We start from the raw sequence: 21,593 nt of genomic DNA on the forward strand, positions 1-21,593 counted from the left end.
GCAGAAAATCTTGACAATGCTGTTGAAACATTTTTTTCCCTGGGAAGGCCACATGTCAAAACAGAAAATATTAATCCATTTGTCAGAACAGATGTTTTTCTGCGGAAACTCTCCCAGTGTACAAGAACACTGTAACCACATCAAAAGTGGGTCCCAGAATTGCCTGGTGGACATGATGAAGACCGACCTTTTTACAGTTACTTTATTTCACTTTTGTACAAATTATTTTTAACAGTTTTGTTGAAATTCAGAAGCACCAGCATCTTAGTGTGTTTCTTCTAACGTGAAATGATTGTTAAGAGTTTTTTTGCCTTTGAGTTACCCAGTTTCTTAAAAAAATTCTAAGTAGCTCTACTGTTCACACTCAAGGGACTTATATAGATGGAACTGAAGGAAACAGTTCACTTAGTTAAATTTAATTTCTTTTCAGACCATATAATTACAAATAATAGGTATCCCTAGTCATTCCAATTTGGTGTTTATATCTTGTCCCTTTTTTGTCTGATTTGTATAGTTCCTTGTAAGATTGTCTAGTGTTTTTAATACTTAAAAATAATCAATAATAATACTAGAAGCATCTTAGCAAAAACTCTCTTGAAAAGTTTAAGATCCTTTCTTTCATTTTCTTTGTTTATATTTAATCTCAATTCTTCAACATCCCTGTGATTCATCTCTTTATGGAGCAAGGATAGCAGCAGTGTGTCAGCCATAAGGAGGAAATAGAAATGCATATGTCTCTTTGTATCAGAAAGACTTAGCTACCTTTTTTCTTAGTGAAAAAAAATCTATGATTCACTTACATATTTTTAAACCTCAGGAGTATTTCTTTATCCACTGATAAACAACATCACTATTTCACATGTCGTAAGAATGGGTTTTTAACTAACTTACTTCACTGTAAGAATATTTCCTTCATCCTATCAATAGAATCTCTTCTACCAATTTTCCTAGATGAAATGCTTTCTAACGTGACTATATGTACACTCACACACACACACACACACACACACACACACACACACACACACACACACAAATCCATCCTGACATTCAGTGGACACAGCATCTTTTAGGTGCTGGAAACGCAAAAAGGAAGTTTTTTTCTTACAGGTAACTTACTGCCTAAGAGAAAAGACATATTTCGTAAGAAACTCCGTTTTGTAAAGATATCCTTACAATTCAGCATGACGGACACTGTACTGGGATCTGTTCAGGATGTGGGATCACAGTAGGAGGCTGTGAATAATGATGGTGGTGGTGAGAGGATGGCATGTCAGGAAGCCTGTCACAAAGGATTGGTGACATTTGAGGTGTCTCTGAAATGTTGGATAGAAATTTACTTATCAAAGAAGGAAATGGAACAGAGAGGCATTTTGAAAAGAGGGGCAGCACAGACGTGGTAAGGGGCATCGATTAGCCAGCTCAGAAGATTGCACTCAGTGCTGCAGGCAGTATGGAGCACTGCAGGTTGCTTTAGAAACGATGTGGTGCGACTCACTCATTAAAATTCTGCAAATACAAATTGAGAATGTAGAATGTGCCAGACACTGTGCTAGACTAAGCTGAGGGTGCAGCAGTGATCCAGACAGACAGACACATCACATAAGAGACACATCACATAAGTCCTCATGGAGCTTATGTTCTAATGTGCCTGAAATTGTGTAATGTTTATTCATTTAGTTAAAATAACCCATTAAATAAGCACTTCCAATGAAAAAAGGCCGAACATCGCTGGTAAGGAATCCTTGTGTATTTTAAGGAACCATTCTGGGGTCAGGTGGAAATGATAAAATTCTCAACACATGTCTGAGTTCCCCTAGTTCCACAGGCACAGATTTTCAAAATAGGTGTGTGTTTTAGAAAACCAGCCCTGGTGGCAGTGTGAAGAGGAGAGAAGGAGATGCAGCAGTCCAGCTGGGAGATTTGCAATAATCCAGGCGGCAAATGATGTTGAGTTTGAATGTAGAGGGGAGATAGAAATTACAGGCCACATGCTGCTTGCATGTGAAAGTTGAAAGGTCAGGGAGAGGAATAAATGTGATTCCAGGTCCCCAGTGTGGATTGCTGAGAGGGCCATCATAGAAGGGGACCATTGCTGAGGATGCGATGCCTGTGAGACATTGAAGTGGTCCTGTCAGGTAGGCAGGTGGATGTAAAAACACCCCCAGGGGTCAAGTCCGGAGAGCTAGAGACCGACTTGGGAGTCTGGGGCTATGGTTGATTGAAACTGGATGTAATCTTTGACTTTTGAGGCAGTAACACTTTATTTTTTAAAGATAAGTTAAACGTATACATAATACAATGTATTGTTTCATGTTAAATATCCAATGGCTAGTGAACTGTTAGAGTGTGGACAAATTATTTATTTTCAAATATTGAACAATGTTTTGATTTAATTCAATCAATAAATTATCCTGCTCTTCTGCAGATATAAATGAATGTGATGAAGATCCCAACATCTGTCTTTTCGGTTCCTGCACCAATACTCCTGGGGGCTTCCAGTGCATTTGTCCCCCTGGTTTTGTATTGTCTGATAATGGACGGAGATGCTTCGGTAAGTTTTGAAATGGCTTCTCTGTCATAATTGGCCCTTAAACTTCAAAGCTAGATAGTAAGCCATGATTCAGTGTTTGTCACTAAAAATATATGTCTCTGGCAAATACATCATCTGTAAGTTTAAAATGTAGGTCTCAGATGTATATGCACTGGACAATTTTTAAGGCACTTTGAATTATTGGCTCTGTTTCTACATTTTAAAAAAACTTCATGCTAAAAGAAAAATTGTTATCTTGTTTCATCATTTTCATTCTGTTGTTGGCATAGATGTTTTGTACATTGGTGAGGAGTTGCTTCTGATATGATGTAACTTACTGAAAATTACCTAGATTGATTTTGTTAGGCTATAATGTAACAGTGGGGGAAAAAAAGACATGGAAATTATTTTAATATTGAGCATAATTTGTCACATTTCCTAAGCACATTATTAAAATATTGTAAATATTGTAAATAATTAAATATAGTTTTACAGAGCGGTCAGTTTAAACTGGCAAGTGTTAATCAGCAATTGAGGATTTCCAGACCTATCTTTTAACTGCTAATCTAATCTGCATCACATGTTCAGCCCATGAGAAATGTTCTGTCGGAAACAGAGTTATATACAAATTATTCCACCTTTTAAAATGACCAGTAAGGAGATCTGTGATGTTTGCTTTCTTGATTAGATACTCGCCAGAGCTTCTGTTTCACAAACTTTGAAAATGGAAAGTGCTCCGTACCCAAAGCTTTCAATACCACAAAGGCGAAATGCTGCTGTAGTAAGATGCCAGGAGAGGGCTGGGGGGACCCCTGTGAGCTGTGCCCCAAAGATGATGAAGGTAAGAGCAACAACTACATAAAATGCCACCTTGCACTAGTTTGGGACTGTCTGGCGGAACCCAGTTGGACTATGTAATTTATGAGTATTTTGAGGATGAAATTATCCCCTCGCTTATAAACTTTAATGGTTCAGTGAGCAACCTAGTCTCAGGAACTTCTTTCAACTTTTGTATTCAACATGTATACATGCAGGGAGTTACCACGTTATTTCATTTCTCCCACCAAGGCTAGTATTACTTGTTTTGAAAGGAATGAATTTGAGAGGTGCAGGGCAAGAGATCCAAGGAGGGGATGAAAATTATATTCCAGATTGCTGCGGGAGTCCCACATGGGTATTGTATCCCACGCTGTGGCTCCCAGCCTCTTACGTGAAGTTCTGAGAAGCTGAGTCAGCACAATAGCCATTTGCAGGAATAGACCAAGAACCTCACAGATCTAGTTAGCACAGCTGAAGGGTACAATTGTTCCAGCAGTCTTGGAACTGGCCTGGTCTGTAGGCCAGAGGTAGCTTCTGTGTGTAATGGGCAGAGAGGCTCTTTGGCTGACCAACATTAAACAAGCAAGCAGACAGAAGCAGACACCCTCCATAGGTGGTACTCTGGGAGGAGCTGGACAAGCTCAGGTGACCTCTAAATATGCTCAGCGTTGCTTTTGCAATAAATTATAAAAATAGAAAACCTCTTACTAAAAACAGCCTTGCAGAGGAGAAGTAAGCCTCATTTCATGTATTATCAGTAATCAGTTAAGTTCTCTGATAGTTGAGACTCTTTGATAATGGGTAATTTGTGTTTTTCTCTGTAGTGGCATTCCAGGATTTGTGTCCCTATGGCCATGGAACTGTTCCTAGTCTTCATGATACCCGTGAAGGTGTGGTTTGATATATTTTATTTTTATAGTCTTACATAAGTAAATTTTTGTACATTTATTTTATAATCATGCTGATTTTACTGTATAACATAGTATATTGCATTTAATACACAAATACAATATTTATTATATGGTTATCATATGCACTATATTTATCATAAGACTATGTTGTAACATGTGAAATACATTATATATTTCTCTGATAAAAGAATTGTTTATATGTTTTAAAATTTTTAAGCCTCTTTTGAATAGATATATACAGTTTGGGCATATCTTTTTATGTAAGAGAGTTCATGGGTGATTCTGTATTTTAGATGTCAATGAATGTCTTGAGAGCCCTGGCATTTGTTCAAATGGTCAGTGTATCAACACAGATGGGTCTTTTCGCTGTGAATGTCCAATGGGTTACAACCTTGATTACACTGGAGTACGCTGTGTGGGTAAGTGCTGAATCCACATTTCACACTTTGAAAGTTCTGTTTTCTTTCTTGTATTCAGCAAAAGGTCTCTCAGGCCCCATGGGTGGCAGTGGGATTTACAAAGCCAGGATAAGTAGCTAGTAACTGCTCTTTCTTCTCCCATTCTACATTTTCCAGTAGACCTGGTTTATGTGAAGATGGGGAGAGTTGCCCAACCTCTGCCTTCAACCAAATATACAAACTCTGATGTGTCTAGAGATTTACAATTGCCAAAACCACTAACTGGGAAAGAGATCCATTTTACTTTATGACTTTCCACTTCTGCTCTGGTGGCAGAAGACCACATCCCTCCCTGGGTTTGTGTTTTTTTTTAGGGCAAGCCACGGCTGTCTGAAGGCTCAGATCATTGCACACTTGATCTCTCGGGGTTCTCTGCATAAAGGCCAGCCAGCCAAGGCCAAGGGGGGTTGCAAGAGTCATGTGTGCCCTGCACAGATCTGGGACATGTGTGAGGGCCAGATGGATATTCATGGGCATACTCCTATAAAACTAAACCTTCTCCAGATTTTGTGGCACTTTCTTATTCTTCTTTTTCAGATACCGATGAATGTTCAATTGGCAACCCCTGTGGAAATGGGACGTGCACCAATGTTATTGGGAGTTTTGAATGCAACTGCAACGAAGGCTTTGAGCCAGGGCCCATGATGAATTGTGAAGGCAAGTGATACTTTTCTTTAGTATTATTTCTTCTTGATATGGAAAGGGTTTTTCATGTCTCAGCTTTTATTTATACTATTCTGACGTTCTATTGATGATTATATTCATCACAAACATATTTTTCTTTATCTCAGTGAGCATAGTTACAAAAGCTACTTTAAAGCCCTTGTCTGATAATTCCAGCATCTTGGTCCTCTCAGAGTTGGCGTCAGTTGCTTATCTTTTCCCTTGAGATTGGGTCACATTTTCCTGGTTCCTAAGTAATTTTGGATTATGCCCTGGATATTGTGAATGATGTTTTCTGGAATCAGTTATATTATTTTGAAGAATATTGACGGTTTTGTCTTAGCAGGCAGTTAACTTGGATAAATATAAAAGTGGACTGTCAGGCCTGTGGAAGACAATGGTTCAGATTTCAGTTCTGTTCTTTAAACCCTAGTGGCTAGCTTCTTTGATTTTGGCCTACACATGTATGGTTAAGTCAGCAACTTGGGCTGCATTTGTGCAAAAAAATGAAAAAGGTATTTCTCTACCTCTGGTCCTCTCATTTCCGGGATTCCTCCTCATTCTTCAGCAGCCTTGGTTGCCCCAAGGCTCCCTTCCCTGAATCCTCCTGGACAGAAGCTCAGAAAGGTTCTACTGAAGATTTAGCTGCCAGGTGCTGCTGTCAGGACTGGTGCTATCCACAGGAAAAAAAAATTTGAGAACCTATTCTTTGCCTGTTGTTTGCTGACTGTCAGTTCACCACTAAAAACCACTTCAGGTGTTGTTTTTGTATTTTTTACAGAGTTTATAGTTGTTATTTGTTGGAGGATGAGTTAGGTGCAAATACATCAGTGTTTATTTGAGCAAGTAATTAGAACTCTAGGCTGAGCACATGCCTGCCTGTTTTCTTGATCAGATATCAATGAGTGTGCCCAGAACCCACTGCTGTGTGCTTTCCGCTGCATGAACACCTTCGGGTCCTACGAATGCACATGCCCGATTGGCTATGCCCTCAGGGAAGACCAGAAGATGTGCAAAGGTAAGGCTACAGACAGGGGAGTAGTTAGCACTTTATTTGCCTTGCTGGAAATATATTTTAATGAGTTTATGGTTCTCAGCTGTCTTCTTCTAGAGCTTTAGAGAAATGTATCTGACAACATTGCTGGTAGATTTCCATATCTAGATAACAAGATACTTGATGGTCTGTCCAGTCAAGTCAAAAATAAGATGTCACACTCTTGAGCTCTTATTAAAGCAAAGATAGCCCTTTCCTGAACTTCTTATCTTTAGGACCAATGCTGAAATTTTATAAATCTAGAATACAGCCAACGGTTGAAAAAGACTGGGCTCCTCCTTTCTCTGTTACATAATAAGAGCCAGAAGACCAAAAAAGTGACTTAAAAATACTAAACAATACCCTGTTCCTGAAAATTTCTTACTTCTATGTTTTTCCTGTTAAAAATATTTTATAGACCTGGATGAATGTGCTGAAGGGCTACATGACTGTGAATCTAGGGGCATGATGTGTAAGAATCTGATTGGCACCTTCATGTGCATCTGCCCGCCTGGGATGACCCGAAGGCCTGATGGAGAAGGCTGTGTAGGTAAGGCTTTATGGGATGGTGTCTTTTTATTTAATACTTCTACTCCAAGATAGATTTACAGCGCTATTCCCAAATCATCCTAACTGCAAGCCAGCTATTTTCCAGCTGTTTCAAGGCTGTGCTATATAGCTAGATTTCTTCAATCTCAGGGTCCATGCTAATACAGTAGGTTCTGGATAATACAGTGGAGATTATGCTTGTCCTAGAATATATGCCTTCCTGTTTATCATAATTCTCTGTCTTGTAAATCTAAATCATTAAATTTAGAAGTGTGGAAAAAAACTCCTTGAAACAATGCTACTTACTTATGTAGCAAAATTAAAAGTATGAGTTAATATTCTCGCTTTTGTATCACTCCATGAATGAGGAGAGTAATGAGGCAGGTAATCTCCAGAACTCTGTTACAGTCTGGGTATTTCTGTGACTTAGCCATATTTTTTAATGTTTTTGGACCTCAGTTAATTCATCTATAAAGGGAGGAGGTAGGGCTGGGGCTCTAAGATCACCTCAGGAATTTGAAACATTATGATTTTATGATGAGTACTGAAGTTATCACACCATGTAAGCTGGTCATGGCCACCCCATCCAGTATCTCAGCACTTACTCCCTGAAGTGTTGTCGCCTGAGGCACTGCAGCCCACGACACGGTCTTCCTCCTTCTTGAGAATAAGTGTCTCCCCTTCTTTAATTAATAATCTGCTGTGCTCCCTTTTTAACCTCCAATACCTGGAAAAATGTGGATATTTTTGGAGGAACATTTGAAGATTACTAATAATTTCTTATTGGGGAAAAAATAACATAATAATAGTATTTCTTAAAATAAATCTATTAGTGATTGCCTGGTGCTAAGAGTCAGAATGGAGAGTGGCTGTAAATGGTTGCTGGGGATCCTTTTGGGAAATGGAAACGTTTTAAAACTGGATTGTGGCAATGACTGTACGACTCCAGAATTTACTAAAAATCGCTGAATTGTACACTTAAAAATGGAAATTTTATAGCCAGTAAATAATACCTCAGTAAAGTTGTTTTTAAAAATGAATCTACCATAGGAAAAGAAACATGAGGATGTCCACTAAATTTTGGTTGTAGTAACAACCAAAAAAAAAAAAAAAGAGAGTAGGAAACAACCTAAATGCCCATCACAGGACGACAGCTAAATAAATGTGGCGTGGCAATGCTATGAAACCTTACAGAGCAGTTAAAAGGAATAAAATAGATATGCGTATGTACTGAAGTAAAAATAACTCTAAATATTTGGTTACAGAATAATATATACAATGTGTCATATTTTAAAGAAAATTGTAAATCATACAATATTTTTTCTGTAGGTACATATGCAAGCCAGTAAATACACAGGAAAAGATTTATTTATTTATTTATTTTTAACCATTAATTCTTTATTTTTGTGTTTATATTGCAACATCATATTGGAATACAAAAGCTTTTCCCCAAGGCCAGCATGCTTTCTTCCACAACAAATTACACTCCAGGTTCTCACTATTGATAACATATATTTAGTTACAAGATGTGCATGCAAAAGCAAAATATGCTTTGTGTGACTTAAGGCCTTGTGAATATTTAATAAACTTGGTGTAATGAATATTATTAGGAGAGAAAAATGATTTGAAAGTAGTAAGATTGATGATATAACACGAATCAAGAGGGATATAAAGTAATTGTATCATTTTACTGTATTCAGCAACCAGAAAAATCTGAATTTTAGCTATCAAACTGGAAAAATATGGTGTATTATTTTCTCTGCAAATAGCCAAATAGATTAAAAATTAAAAGACTCTATTAGGTTCATTATACAATATGCAAACTGTAAAATATTATTAATCTTTTCTATCGTTACTAGGTTTCTGTGGCAACTTGGAAAATCTTATGCTCAAGAGAAATTTCCCAACATTTGTTTGCATTGTCAGGAAAATTTTTAAAAAAGAAAGAAAATAAATCTAAGATTTGTAGCAATCAAGTCTTTTTAGATATGTTTCAGTTATACGTTTTGAATTACAAAAAACATAACATTAAAGCAGACAAGATCCAGATGGATGCTAAAATTAGTGGGCAAAAATTTAAGAGAAAAAGGATATAAACGCCAATTCGTAGAAAAAGAATTACATCCAGGGACGCTATTAGAGGTTACTGGTCTGAAGTGAATTCAACTGTATGTGTCAATTTTAATTTTTTACAAAAGAGTGAATTCCTGAATTACATATGTAATATTAAATTAATTTTTAAATGTCTGCAACAACCCATCAGATTATAATTGGATTTCATAGTTTCTTTTAATCTAATAGATATTTCATTCGAAATCCACTACTTAATAAAGTTAAAATAGATCACCTTAGAGGTTTGGTTATGCAGTGGTTCTTTCAAAAACACTGTTTTTCTAAGATCTGAAAACACTGTTCTTACAAGATCTGAAAACCAAGTTAAACCTAGACTCTTAAGTCATGTTTATAGAGTAATATATGTTTCTCAAAGTGTATGAAAAGGTAGAAATAACATGTATGGAAGACACTGTTACAATTCTGACTTCTTCTTATGCATGAGATCCGTTGTAATTTTTTTTTTTTTTTTTTTTTTTTTTGGTTGCATTGGGTCTTTGTTGCTGCGTGCGAGCTTTCTCTAGTTGTGGCCAGTGGGAGCTACTCTTCGTTGCAGTGCGCGGGCTTGTCATTGCGGTGGCTTCTCTGTTGCAGAGCACAGGCTCTAGGCACGCAGGCTTCAGTAGTTGCAGCACGTGGGCTCAGTAGTTGCAGCGTGCAGGCTTCAGTAGTTGTGGCGCACAGGCTTAGTTGCTCTACGGCATGTGGGATCTTCCCAGACCAGGGATTGAACCCATGTTCCCTGCAATTGACAGGGGGATTCTTAACCACTGCATCACCAAGGAAGTCCCCATTGTAATTTCTTTTTGTCAAGTTATCTCAGGGATTCTCAGTGCCAAAGGTGTGAAAGCAAAAGTAATCCAAGACTTTAAGATACATCAAGTTATCTTTCAAGTATAAAAGCTGTACTATATATCATCAAACATGGCAGAACTCACTCAGTATATCCAACAAAAGCCCTTCTTGAAAAAAGTAATTCAAATCAGACAACTAAAATACTAATCAAAATAAAGGTATCAACATTAGGGACAGGATGAGATCAAGAAGGTAGACCTTGAACCCTCAGATTCTAGAAATAAGAAACACTGTACAATTTTTTAAATCCATAACTCAGTTTAATACTTTTGCATATACTTTAAAACTTATGCAATAAGTTTTCTAAAAGAAAAAATATATATCTTTAACAAGAAACATCACAGTGAGTTTCAGAACAATAAGAGCAATTGAAAATCCTTAAAGCTCCCAAGAGAGCAAAACCAGATTCCCTACAAATGAACCTTAATACTGGGTAAAAGAAAACAGTGGAGCATCAGTATTTTCAAAACATTCTAAGGAAAAATAATTTTGAACTAAAATTTTATATCCAATCTAGTGATAAAGCAAACAAAAATATGGCATTGTCAGAAATGTGTTGTAGAATATTTATCACCCACGTACCCTCTCTGAAATGATTACCAAATTATATTCCAATATATTTTTTAAAGTTAATTCAAGAGGAAGTAGTAGTATACGTGAAGCAATGGTAAGCCAAGAAACCAGTAACCCTTATTATGTGGTTTAAATAGATGCTGGTGGTCCATAAAAACAAAAACATAACAAACCAAAATTTCTCGACCACATCAACATGGCAGGTGACACAGGGAGAGAAGAGAAAGAAGTCATACCAAGGTACTCGTTATGGTCAGAAGCTTTTGAAACAGATACCTCTTGATATTAATAGAAAAATATTCATTAAAGTGTATGTTGAAGTTGTTTCATGGTTACCACTGGAAGAATAGAAGATTACAACTTCCAGACATGAGTTAGGGATGAGAGGAGGGCAGAGAAAACTAGACTGATCGAAGAAATATTGAGAGAAGGGGGCAATAGCATGGTAAATATAAAATAATATAAAATGGCAGGCAAGAGTCCAAACATATCAGTTTGGAAATAGTTCAAATTTCTGTTAAAAGGCAAATGTACTTTTAAAAATTATTTTACAATGCAGCTTGGTGCTTTTTACAAGAAACGTACCAAATCAAAATGTGAGCTAGATTGAAAATAAAGGGGTAGGACAAGATATTCAAGGCAAATGCTAATAAAAAGCAAGCACATGCAAAATAAATATTAACAGATTGAAGATTGAAAAGTATAGACATGAAGGGAGCAATTAATCAGAAGGATTTAATTGTCATGAGTTCTCATGCTTCTGACAACATTGATTTGAAAAATACCTCAAACAAAATTTACAAAATATCAAATAAACACAATAAGTAAGTATATAGGGATTTTAATAAAACAATTTTGCTCTAATATATTTATTTATCACCAATCAAAAGAGCAGTACGGCCTAAATTCCTTCTTCCATTAGCCGCCCTTAACACACTGCTCCACTCCTGTGATTTTACTCAAAGGCAGTCTAGGAACTTGTCCTTTATCCATGGCCTAAGTGCCCTTTTACCCTACTCTCCACCTCTCCCTAACACCTACCCCCCCTTTCCCGCCCTCAGCCTCTCTCTCATATCACATAAATTGGCATCCTCTTCCCCAAAGTTCTTTCTCTCCTTGTCAAGTAATCCCTTTTGGAGGCCAATTTTCTTATTCTCCATCAAATATCACCTCTTCCCCGAAAAGAGGAAGAGGAAAAGAAGGAAAGGGAAAAAAAAACACTTTGTTAACCAAGAACCCATCTTGGAAGGATGAGGTATATTTAAAAATAAATTAGTATTCTATCATATTAGTATTTTGGTGAGGAAGTTTTAAATATGATATAACCCATTAGAAGATAAACTTGTAAATTACAATTTTATAGTCTACTCATGATTCACATTATTTGCTTTTCTAAAGATGAAAATGAATGCAGGACCAAGCCAGGAATCTGTGAAAATGGGCGTTGCGTTAACACTATTGGGAGCTACAGGTGCGAGTGTAATGAAGGCTTTCAGTCAAGCTCTTCAGGAACTGAATGCCTTGGTAAGTTGATAAACGAGTATATTTTACTTGGTAAATGAAACATCTGTTTTGTGACATCATCACAGAAGAGTTCTACATATGTATCCTTGTCTGCTAAACAGATTCCCCAATCTGAGTAATAATCCACATACCTCTTCCTTAAAGGTAGACATCTATTAAAATGACATATTTGTATATGTATGTGTTGTACCTACGTCTATGCTTAATGTAAATAACCATCTTAAATGGTCTTTCCAAAATTAAGATTAATTAAGCTCTATGGAAAATGTGACTTTAGTAAAACTTACATCAGGGGATGATTTAATTCCAAAAGAAAATATTTGCTATGTAAGGTAAGCTTTGCTGTATTAATGATATTAAAGAATATGCCACATTTCAAAAATGCAGTGAAAGTTGATTTTTATTTTATGGTACAGGAAAATGTTTTACAAAATATTTTCTTTTGGAAAATATAAGTCTCAGACATTTTAATGATAACATGCATACATCATAAACCATTTTAGTTAATTATGAGCAGGTGTAAAAGTATGGAGTAGTAAAATTTAAGGCAAACAGAGAACTAGCACTCATCACTGGATTTGGTGCAAAAATAGAACATTTCAACTACATCAGATTGTTCTCAAAATGCTGTCATCTGCTTCAAATCCTAGGAAATTATTAGTCAAGAAATTGGCTATTGTTGTCTTAAATCTAGACCTTTTTGGAAATAGAAAAGATAACCTACAGAAAAAGTGTTCTTTTCTGTTCATATTAACAGTTCATTAGGATGGTTCTTAAAACCACATAAAAGATCTCTTTGCCTACTTATATCATTGAAATCCCTTTATTTATAATTAAAAAACTACTTAATCCAATGTTTGAACAGTATTTTAGATGTCTAAAATACAGGAGATTAGATTGAATATGTACCAAAATTATAACATAGTCTAGAATTTGCTTTTCAAAAACAAATCCTGTTGCTCATTTGCTTATTTAAAGGGAAATAATTTTCTTTGATTTTCCTTTTATCTGGATTCTACAGGAATGGTAGTTTACTATCACTTAGCTGCAGATGAAAAAAAAAGAAAAATCCCAAATCTATTTCTTAAGTATAGTTTCACTTATTATTAAATTTAATAAACTGTGTTTAGTGAAAGAACACTCCGTGAAATTAATCTCCAACAAAACTTTCTAATCATTGTCTTAAACATTGTCTTAAAAGAATATTTAGCTTTTAAGAAAGTATTTCTAAGGAGAACATTGATTGTCCTATTTAATTTGAAGACCAAGGTGTCAGTTCCTTGACACTGATGCCTATTAACTACATTCTCATTTCAGACAATCGACAGGGACTCTGCTTTGCAGAGGTATTGCAGACCATGTGTCAGATGGCATCCAGCAGCCGTAACCTTGTCACAAAGTCAGAATGCTGCTGCGATGGGGGGCGAGGCTGGGGTCACCAGTGTGAGCTCTGCCCACTTCCTGGAACTGCCCAGTACAAAAAGATATGTCCTCATGGCCCAGGATATACCACTGATGGAAGAGGTAAGGAGTTGAGGAAATTCATGCATATTATTAACACAGTGAACATTAAATCAGATTAATTTTGAAGGAAGTAAAATAATAGCTAAAATATGTGTGCGTATGTTGTGGTTGTATATGCTTTTCGCTAATGCTTCAGAGACTTTGAAAGGTATAATCTTCATATTAAATCTAAAAGGCAGAATCTATTATTATTCCTATTTTAAAAGATAGAAACTGAAGCACAAAGCTTAAACGATAAATCATTTTCCCAAGATCACAGCCTTTTTAAGGGATGGACCAAGGAATGGAACATATCTGTCTAACCCCAAAGCCCATGGATAACTCCTGAACTATACTTGCTTCATTTAAATAAAGGTTACTTGTTTGTTTGTGTGTAACGCATTTGTTTGAGTGTACGCAGGGACTCATTCTGTTGGCAACATATTTACAAACCAGCAAGTCTCATAAATGATTAGTAGTTTCCTTTTTTTTGGTACAATCAGTATACTAATGTCCTAAAAATGTCATTTTCCTCTATTACTATACAGATTCTCGACCCTGTGCTTGATTACTTTGCTAATGAAACCCTTTCTTCAGTCTAATACAAGTGTGAATTTAAAACCAATCCATGGTATACTATCACAAATTCCAAATTAGTTGAACTTCAGAGGGGTAGCTTTCTAAATTCCCAAAAAATAATTCATACTTAGATTGCAGAACGAGTAGACTTCAGTGGGGCTTTCAACATAGCCTTCCTTTTGTTTACCTCTTCCTATCACTTCAGATTCTTTTTTTTCTCTCCCTTCTATGTTGCCACTGGACTGAATGATGAAAAGGTACACCAGCACAATTATGAATGTTGGTTCTTAATGATCTGTCAATTCCTTAATTTCTCTTAGTTTCTAACCAGTTTTATTCTTGCATCTGTATTAAATTACATTTGTTTTTGCCTTGGGGTTTTTGGTGGACAGATATTGATGAATGCAAAGTTATGCCAAATCTCTGCACCAATGGTCAGTGCATCAATACCATGGGCTCCTTCCGGTGCTTCTGCAAGGTTGGCTACACCACGGACATCAGCGGAACCTCGTGTGTAGGTAAGGCGAGGCGAGGCGTCTCTGCATCTGGGTGGTTGTTTCCTACATGTCATTTACTGTCAGCAGAGTATCTTTATTATGGAGCTTTGGAATGTACATTTTGTTAAAAAATGCCATTCCTTTCAGCAGTGTGGTTCTTAATATCATAGGAGTTGTCCAAGGCCTTGTCTAGTAATGTGAGACACAGAATTGTTTAATTCATCAAAAAGTCTGTGCAATTAGGGAAACATAGAAATTATTAAAAATATATTTTCAACATTTTATGTTTAATTTAAAATGTATAAAGGCATGTTTGTTTGTCATTCTTTTAATGAAAGAATAGGACTTTTGATTGTGAAATTGTGTGTTTGCATATGGTGAGAGTGCTTTTTGCTTGTTTCTCATTGTGGTTTTTTTGCATAAAATATGCCAATTAAGCATCATCTGAAATTTCCAGTTGCAAAGCAGTCTCAGTACAGAGACCTTCTACATTTTTACAATCTCTTTTTCTAATTTATTTTATTGTCTCATCGACACCATTCTATGACAATTGGAGGGGGTTGGTAGCTTGCCTTTCTGAGTCTTTCCAAAGCATTTAGTTTTCATTAAAGAAAAAAAAACTTTTCTCCTTCATATTTCATCAACTTACATCAACTTGTTTTAATAACAAGCATACCTGGCATGAAAAGGTTAAGAAAAACCAAACTAAATCTTAGTAAACATTCAACTCACTTGTTTGGGCAAGAGAGTGATAGAGACTAGGCTATCAATCATGAGCTTTTAGCATTCTGTGGGCTATCAATCAATGTGTTTTATGGGGGAAATGGAGGTGATTTGCTATCAGAGTCCTAGCAGAAGAAGGTGGCATATTCAAATGAGGACAGTTTACAGAGACTTGTTTTTGACAAAGAGACAGTATATAAAGGTGCGGGTAGAGTGGGCAGAAACTGCAAGGGATAATGCTGAGTGCTGGGACTGTACCACCTCTGGGCCAAAGATAGAGGGAAAGGTTGAAACTTAGAAGAGGGAAGAAGTTTTGCCCAGAGACCTGCCTTGAGAGCATCTGTGACCTCTGATCCCATCTTGCGAGGAGGGAATTGAGGAATTAAGGACCAGCCTGAAGGCAGAGGGCAGGAGAGCCTGCTAATGGTGTCTGTGCAGTTCAGCCTCCTGGGCCCGAAAATAGGGTGGACCAGGGTGAGGACTGCATCTGAAGGGGGAAGTGGGAGGCTTCCAGCACAGTCTGTGATGCCGAAAGATTCTTAGGGGAGTGTCAGCTAAGAGAGGTTGAGAATTCCTGCCACATCCACGTGTCAAAGGAAAGAAACTCTAGCCTTTAAGTTTATGATTCTCAAGCTGTAAACCAAAGTACACCCAATCTAAAAAAATCTAGTGTATTTTTTTAAACCCAGACAGTTGTTCCGGATATTATAATATTTGCCCAAGACACGCTCGACAGAGTAAACCGGTAAATTAATTTAGAGAAAATTGTTCTGTGCCTCATTTCTATTTTCCATTTTAAGTTGAAGAGTAAAAGAAAAAGATGAAGTGAGAATATGGAGGGAGGAAAGGGACTGGTTTTTCCTTCTAACCAATAATTTAATCCTCACATCACTTTTGCTTAGATCTTGATGAATGTTCACAGTCCCCAAAACCCTGCAACTTCATCTGCAAGAACACAGAGGGGAGTTACCAGTGCTCCTGTCCTCGGGGCTATGTCCTACAGGAGGACGGAAAGACATGCAAAGGTGAGTGAAGAGTCTGCATTCTTCTGAAAAAAGAGTCCTCTCTTTTTTCAGATTCAAAGTCAGCTAATCAGGGATGATACTGTGTGTCTCACCTTCACTAAAGCACATCTTCCTAGCGACCATTTTATGATTCATAGAAAATTCTACCAAAGGACACATGCCAGGAGGCAGAGAGAATTAAAACCCGGGTTACAGTGGTTTGCTTCTTACAGCAAACCACCCAAACTGAAAAATAAATTAAATAATACAGAAAGCTATGGTGAAGGAAGAGACTGAACAACTAAAATAATATTTATTTTGTTGCTTATCTGAGATTTCATTTCTCTAAACTATCTTTATTACACATTTACTGCAGAAGATTGAAAATGAATAGGTAAATTTAAATTTTTGCTTACATAGTTTTAGTAGTAATTATCAAACTAAATTAGATAATTAAAAGAGCTTCAATACTATACTCATATGTTCAATTTTGTAGTAAACCTCATCGGTATGAAAATAATGGACTGAGGAAATTCCTGTCTAATTAAATTTTTGAAATACAGTTTATTCTCAAGAAGATGAAGTTTTATTTCCAAGAAATACCAAAAAACAAATAGAATAAAATAATAGGAAGCAATATTATACCCTTGGCTCTACTTAGTGAACCGTTATGAGTCAATTTAATTTTGCACGTTTATAGTTATTTTTATTTGAGTGCAACTGTGTGTGTGTGTTTTAAGCTTTAAAATAGTTAGTCTTGTCTGCATCTTACATTGCTCTGTGAATTTATTTAAATGTCTTTTCCCATATTAAGTTCCAATCCAACCAAAATCAGATTTTGAGTTTTCTATCAGTATAGTTCAAATACTAGTTCCATTTATGACCAGAATTATAGATGCTGTGATTTTGCTTCTTCTGGTATTTATGATGGTGTTTTCATTTGGATCCTGAGAACCTGACTCAGTGTTTGTGTTAAGACCTTCATCAATTTTCAGATTCTGTTTTATTTTTGTTTAATCCCTTCTTTAATAGAAATAAGTGACCAGCCATGTGCTAAACTGTGCATTAAATACAAGAATTATAACCTTTGGATATTAGTTTTGAGAACAGTTCATGAACACCACTATGATTCATCCTTTCAGTTTTTTATTTTAAGAAAACTTTGTGGTATGTATCACCTTAGCCATCCTATCATTGTAGCCCATGATATTTATGCTGCTTAAGTATGTGAAAAGAAACTCCTTGCCATATGCATATGGATATCTACAAAGCTTCCAACAAAAATCTAGACAAAATACTCCTTGTGGCTTCCTGAGAAAGGAGGCAAAGCCAGATAACTCTGCTCCAATTTTCATAGGCTTCTCTTTCATTGCAGACCTTGATGAATGTCAAACCAAACAGCACAACTGCCAGTTCCTCTGTGTCAACACTCTGGGAGGTTTTACCTGTAAATGTCCACCTGGTTTCACACAGCATCACACTGCTTGTATTGGTAAGACAAAACTACAAAAGAGAAATTTTGCAAACTTTTAGTAGAAGCCTAAAACTGTACTAAAAAAATGGTAGAATAATGGTTCAGTATTTACATTAAAACCAATCCCTCATAATTACTGGTCTAAAAATGTTGTTAATAATAGATTTTTTTTCACTAGAACAATATCCAAAGGAAAAAATCCTGTATAGTCCAAGCACATGCACATGAGGTGTATTCCAGGCAATGCCTTTATATTGCATTCTAAATATAACCATGTTTGTTCAGCTAAAATATGAGTAAAGGCTCACTGTAGTTTAGAACATGCTAATGAATATGCTGGGTTTTTTTTTTTTATGTTAGAAGGCACACAGGTTAAGAGACTTTGTCTGTACTATCGAAAACCATGTCCTCAATTGACCCAAAATATGCTCTAATTTCAAATCTCTTGAAATATATTTTTTCTGACCATTTTTGCCTTTAACATGACCATGAATAATGGTATACATTTCCCTAAAATTCTGTTTTCACATCATGAAACTTAGGCTTTCATACTTCACTTTTTACTTCATGTAGTAAAATTTGAGTCATATAATAATTGGGAAGTTTGACGCTCTCCCACTTTGTGCTTTGCTAGACAACAATGAATGTGGGTCTCAGCCTTCACTTTGTGGAGCAAAAGGAATCTGTCAAAACACCCCTGGAAGTTTCAGCTGCGAATGCCAAAGAGGGTTCTCTCTTGATGCCACGGGACTGAACTGTGAAGGTGAGTTTATTTGCTCAAATATTCTTATTCTAATACAGCAAACTGTTTTCTTTTAACTTCCAAGCCACTCAATGAGCAATTGAGATCATCTCAAAAGAAAAAAAATTAACAAAATAAAACCCAGAAATTGATTTTTTTGTTCATAAATTTTCATATATCATTTTGGGGGCAGAGGAAAACCTTAATGTGATGAAACAAAAATTCTGTGAGTACAAATTGGCTTCTAAAGTAACTGTTTACCTAATTACTGATCTAAAAAAGAATTGAACTGAAAAAGAATTCTGTACCTAATTTAGTTTACAGTAGTGTATGAGTATACCAGAAAAAAATTGGATGTCTGTTCCATGATACTTGAATGTGTAAATATTACATGTAAGACAAAGAACGAATTATAGAGAACCGAAAAAATGTACAGAAAGCTCTGGGAAAAACTGATGGCGATTTTATTTGGTCTGAGACTCCTGATTCACTCTCTTTTCTATAAAGGGCATTTCCTATAAAGTCTCTGTCACAATAGGTATTTCCTATTAAGTCCAAGGGAACATTTAAGTAGGAATAAAATAAGAATTTGCCTGCGGTCAATAAAATATTATATTGTTCTTCAGTATTTCTATTGCATGTGCTAGCGTATGAGACAAATGTACTAGGATTGGTAGCTTTTACAAAATGCTCATGCCAGAGATTCTGAGAGCATATACATCCCCTTTATATTTTTATATACAATTGTAATTTATGTCTTTATTGATATTAGTCACCCTTTAATTAATTATTCTTAGAAATATATGATTTTGAATTCTAGAAATATATTCAAAATTGTTAATATTCTCTAAGAATTTCTCAAAGTTTTTAATATACTCTAAGAATTATAGGACTTTTATATGTATCTAATTTTCCGCCAAGAAAAATTCAGTTTAAAAATTTTCTATTTTAATATTTTGTATTCGAAGTCATTGAGACTTTGAAAGTATTCTGAACATACAGCTGCTTGCCATGTGTGGGTTTGGCTTGTAACCATCCACATAAGATATCATTTATTAATTATCCATATAAATTTGTTACGCATACATCAGACATGCCAATTTCATTTCACTTTTTATGGGTAGGTTTCAAAGCCTCAGTTGTCATTCCAGAAGACTATGCATGTCTGAACAAAGAAATTATTCCATATGTGTCATAATACTATATCGTGTCTAAAAATAACATATTTAGAATACTTTAAATTTGCATCTAATTAATCTTGAATGGTAATAAAATTTTTTGTGTGCAAACCATTATACTTTTTAGGTATTTCTGTAGTGCTTGTATCTTCCCAAAAATGAGGATTATATGTCAATCACTTTTGAACCTACTGGAATATATAATGCAAAGATATTTATATCATTTACCAAATAAATCATACCGTATGTAGTTAATCCATCCAAAATGCACAACATTTGTGGTTGCTATGGTTGATTTGCTGACATTAAGTTGTTATTTAGAGCACTGACGTGGCATGGCTGGTGGATAGCATAAGAATGATGTGGTTTCTTATCTCAGAACTGTTCTCTGCACCACCACTGATTAATAACCATGTGACTTGGAAAAATCACAGCCCCTCAGTATGTCTTGTTTGTTTGTTCCTGTGATAATAGTTACCCCAGGCTGTGTTTGGAGTTCATTTAAGAATAGTAGAAGAAAGGTTACATAAAGATTTTGCCGGGATTGTTTTTGCAGATGTTGATGAATGTGATGGAAACCATAGGTGCCAGCATGGCTGCCAGAACATCCTGGGAGGCTACAGGTGTGGCTGCCCTCAAGGATATATTCAGCATTACCAGTGGAATCAGTGTGTCGGTGAGCACTCGCTTGTTACACAGCATCTGCTTTTCTCACCTTAAAGCATCTTTGAGTAAAAAGAACGAACAATAAAGACTGGCATTTCAGTGTAGCCTTTAAACCCTAGAACTTAAAAACCAGTACTTAGGACTGATGCATGGGGATCCATTAAACTAGTCTCTGTACATGTGTGTATTTGAAAATATACATAATAAAAATGTTAAGTACCTAAATGGTAACTCAACTAGAGCTTTCATAATTTTAATTTTCTGCTAGGCGTAATTCTAAGTTTCTGAAGATGGTGTCAAGAATCATCATCTTCACATGTTAAGGTCAGAGAGTTTTTATCGGTAATTTAGTATCTTTTGATTGGGGGTTGAAGGATTGCCCATCCATCCCCCTCATATAAATCTAAAGGGATTCAGATCAACTTAATGAGCACCATTCATCTGTGCTCTCCAGTCACATATTTAATGAAGAGGCTAAAGGATTTTAAGGTAGAAAAAGTACCTAGTTACAGCAAATTCTATTGAAAACTCCATACAAAAGTGTTTATAAAATAAAATCTGTAGGCACTCAGCTCCCTTTCTTGCACTTGATAGAGTCATGGAAATTCTCCTTTTAAGGAGAGATTGATCAAAGAGAACATTGCTCTCTACTTGAATAGCTGGCTAACTTAGTTAGCATATGCCTAATTTCTTGGCTCCATTTGAATGCCCTTCATAGAGGCACCATCCAACACAGTGTGACATCAGATGCTGGCACAGCAGAACAGAAAGGGGAACAGTGGTCCTGCTGAGAAACAACGGGGTACTTCCTGTTTCTCTGTAGTCATTTAAATTACCCCACATGTATTTCAGATCTTTTACTGTGAGCAATCCACTAAATAAATTAACCTGATTTTATCCTTGGTGATCTTCTCAAAAGAAATTTCTAATGACAGTTTAGTGAACTGAGAAAATCAAGACAAATTTCAAAGGAGGGAAAGCAACTCTGAACGTCATCGCAAGTCTGCTGTGGCCTTGTGCCAGGTTAAAGACAGATGCTTAGCCACACCACAAATAGACACTCGTGGGGGAAATGCAAAAACCACTAATGATCTAGGAGTTAAGGACAGAGTTTGAAAGGATTATCAAAATGATGAGTTAGGCAGTCAATCAAAATAACTTCATAAGTTTAGTTTACTTCTTTTCTCTTCATAGAAA

At 36.0% G+C, this 21,593-nt stretch overlaps 1 protein-coding gene across 1 annotated transcript in view; it reads left to right on the forward strand.

Moving 5' to 3' along the window:
- The window catches only part of FBN2 (fibrillin 2), a 232,723-nt gene that overhangs the window by 203,529 nt on the left and 7,601 nt on the right, over nt 1–21,593 (forward strand). Inside the window, exons 49-62 of the mRNA XM_060006959.1 lie at nt 2,429–2,554; nt 3,222–3,374; nt 4,177–4,242; nt 4,557–4,682; nt 5,259–5,378; nt 6,280–6,402; nt 6,836–6,967; nt 11,905–12,030; nt 13,348–13,554; nt 14,505–14,630; nt 16,235–16,357; nt 17,712–17,828; nt 18,445–18,573; nt 20,287–20,406. Coding sequence (XP_059862942.1) covers nt 2,429–2,554; nt 3,222–3,374; nt 4,177–4,242; nt 4,557–4,682; nt 5,259–5,378; nt 6,280–6,402; nt 6,836–6,967; nt 11,905–12,030; nt 13,348–13,554; nt 14,505–14,630; nt 16,235–16,357; nt 17,712–17,828; nt 18,445–18,573; nt 20,287–20,406 — 1,794 coding nt within the window. The remainder of the gene's footprint in view (nt 1–2,428; nt 2,555–3,221; nt 3,375–4,176; nt 4,243–4,556; nt 4,683–5,258; nt 5,379–6,279; nt 6,403–6,835; nt 6,968–11,904; nt 12,031–13,347; nt 13,555–14,504; nt 14,631–16,234; nt 16,358–17,711; nt 17,829–18,444; nt 18,574–20,286; nt 20,407–21,593) is intronic.

The sequence above is a fragment of the Delphinus delphis genome, chromosome 3 (assembly GCF_949987515.2).
Source record: "Delphinus delphis chromosome 3, mDelDel1.2, whole genome shotgun sequence".
Lineage (NCBI taxonomy): Eukaryota > Metazoa > Chordata > Mammalia > Artiodactyla > Delphinidae > Delphinus > Delphinus delphis.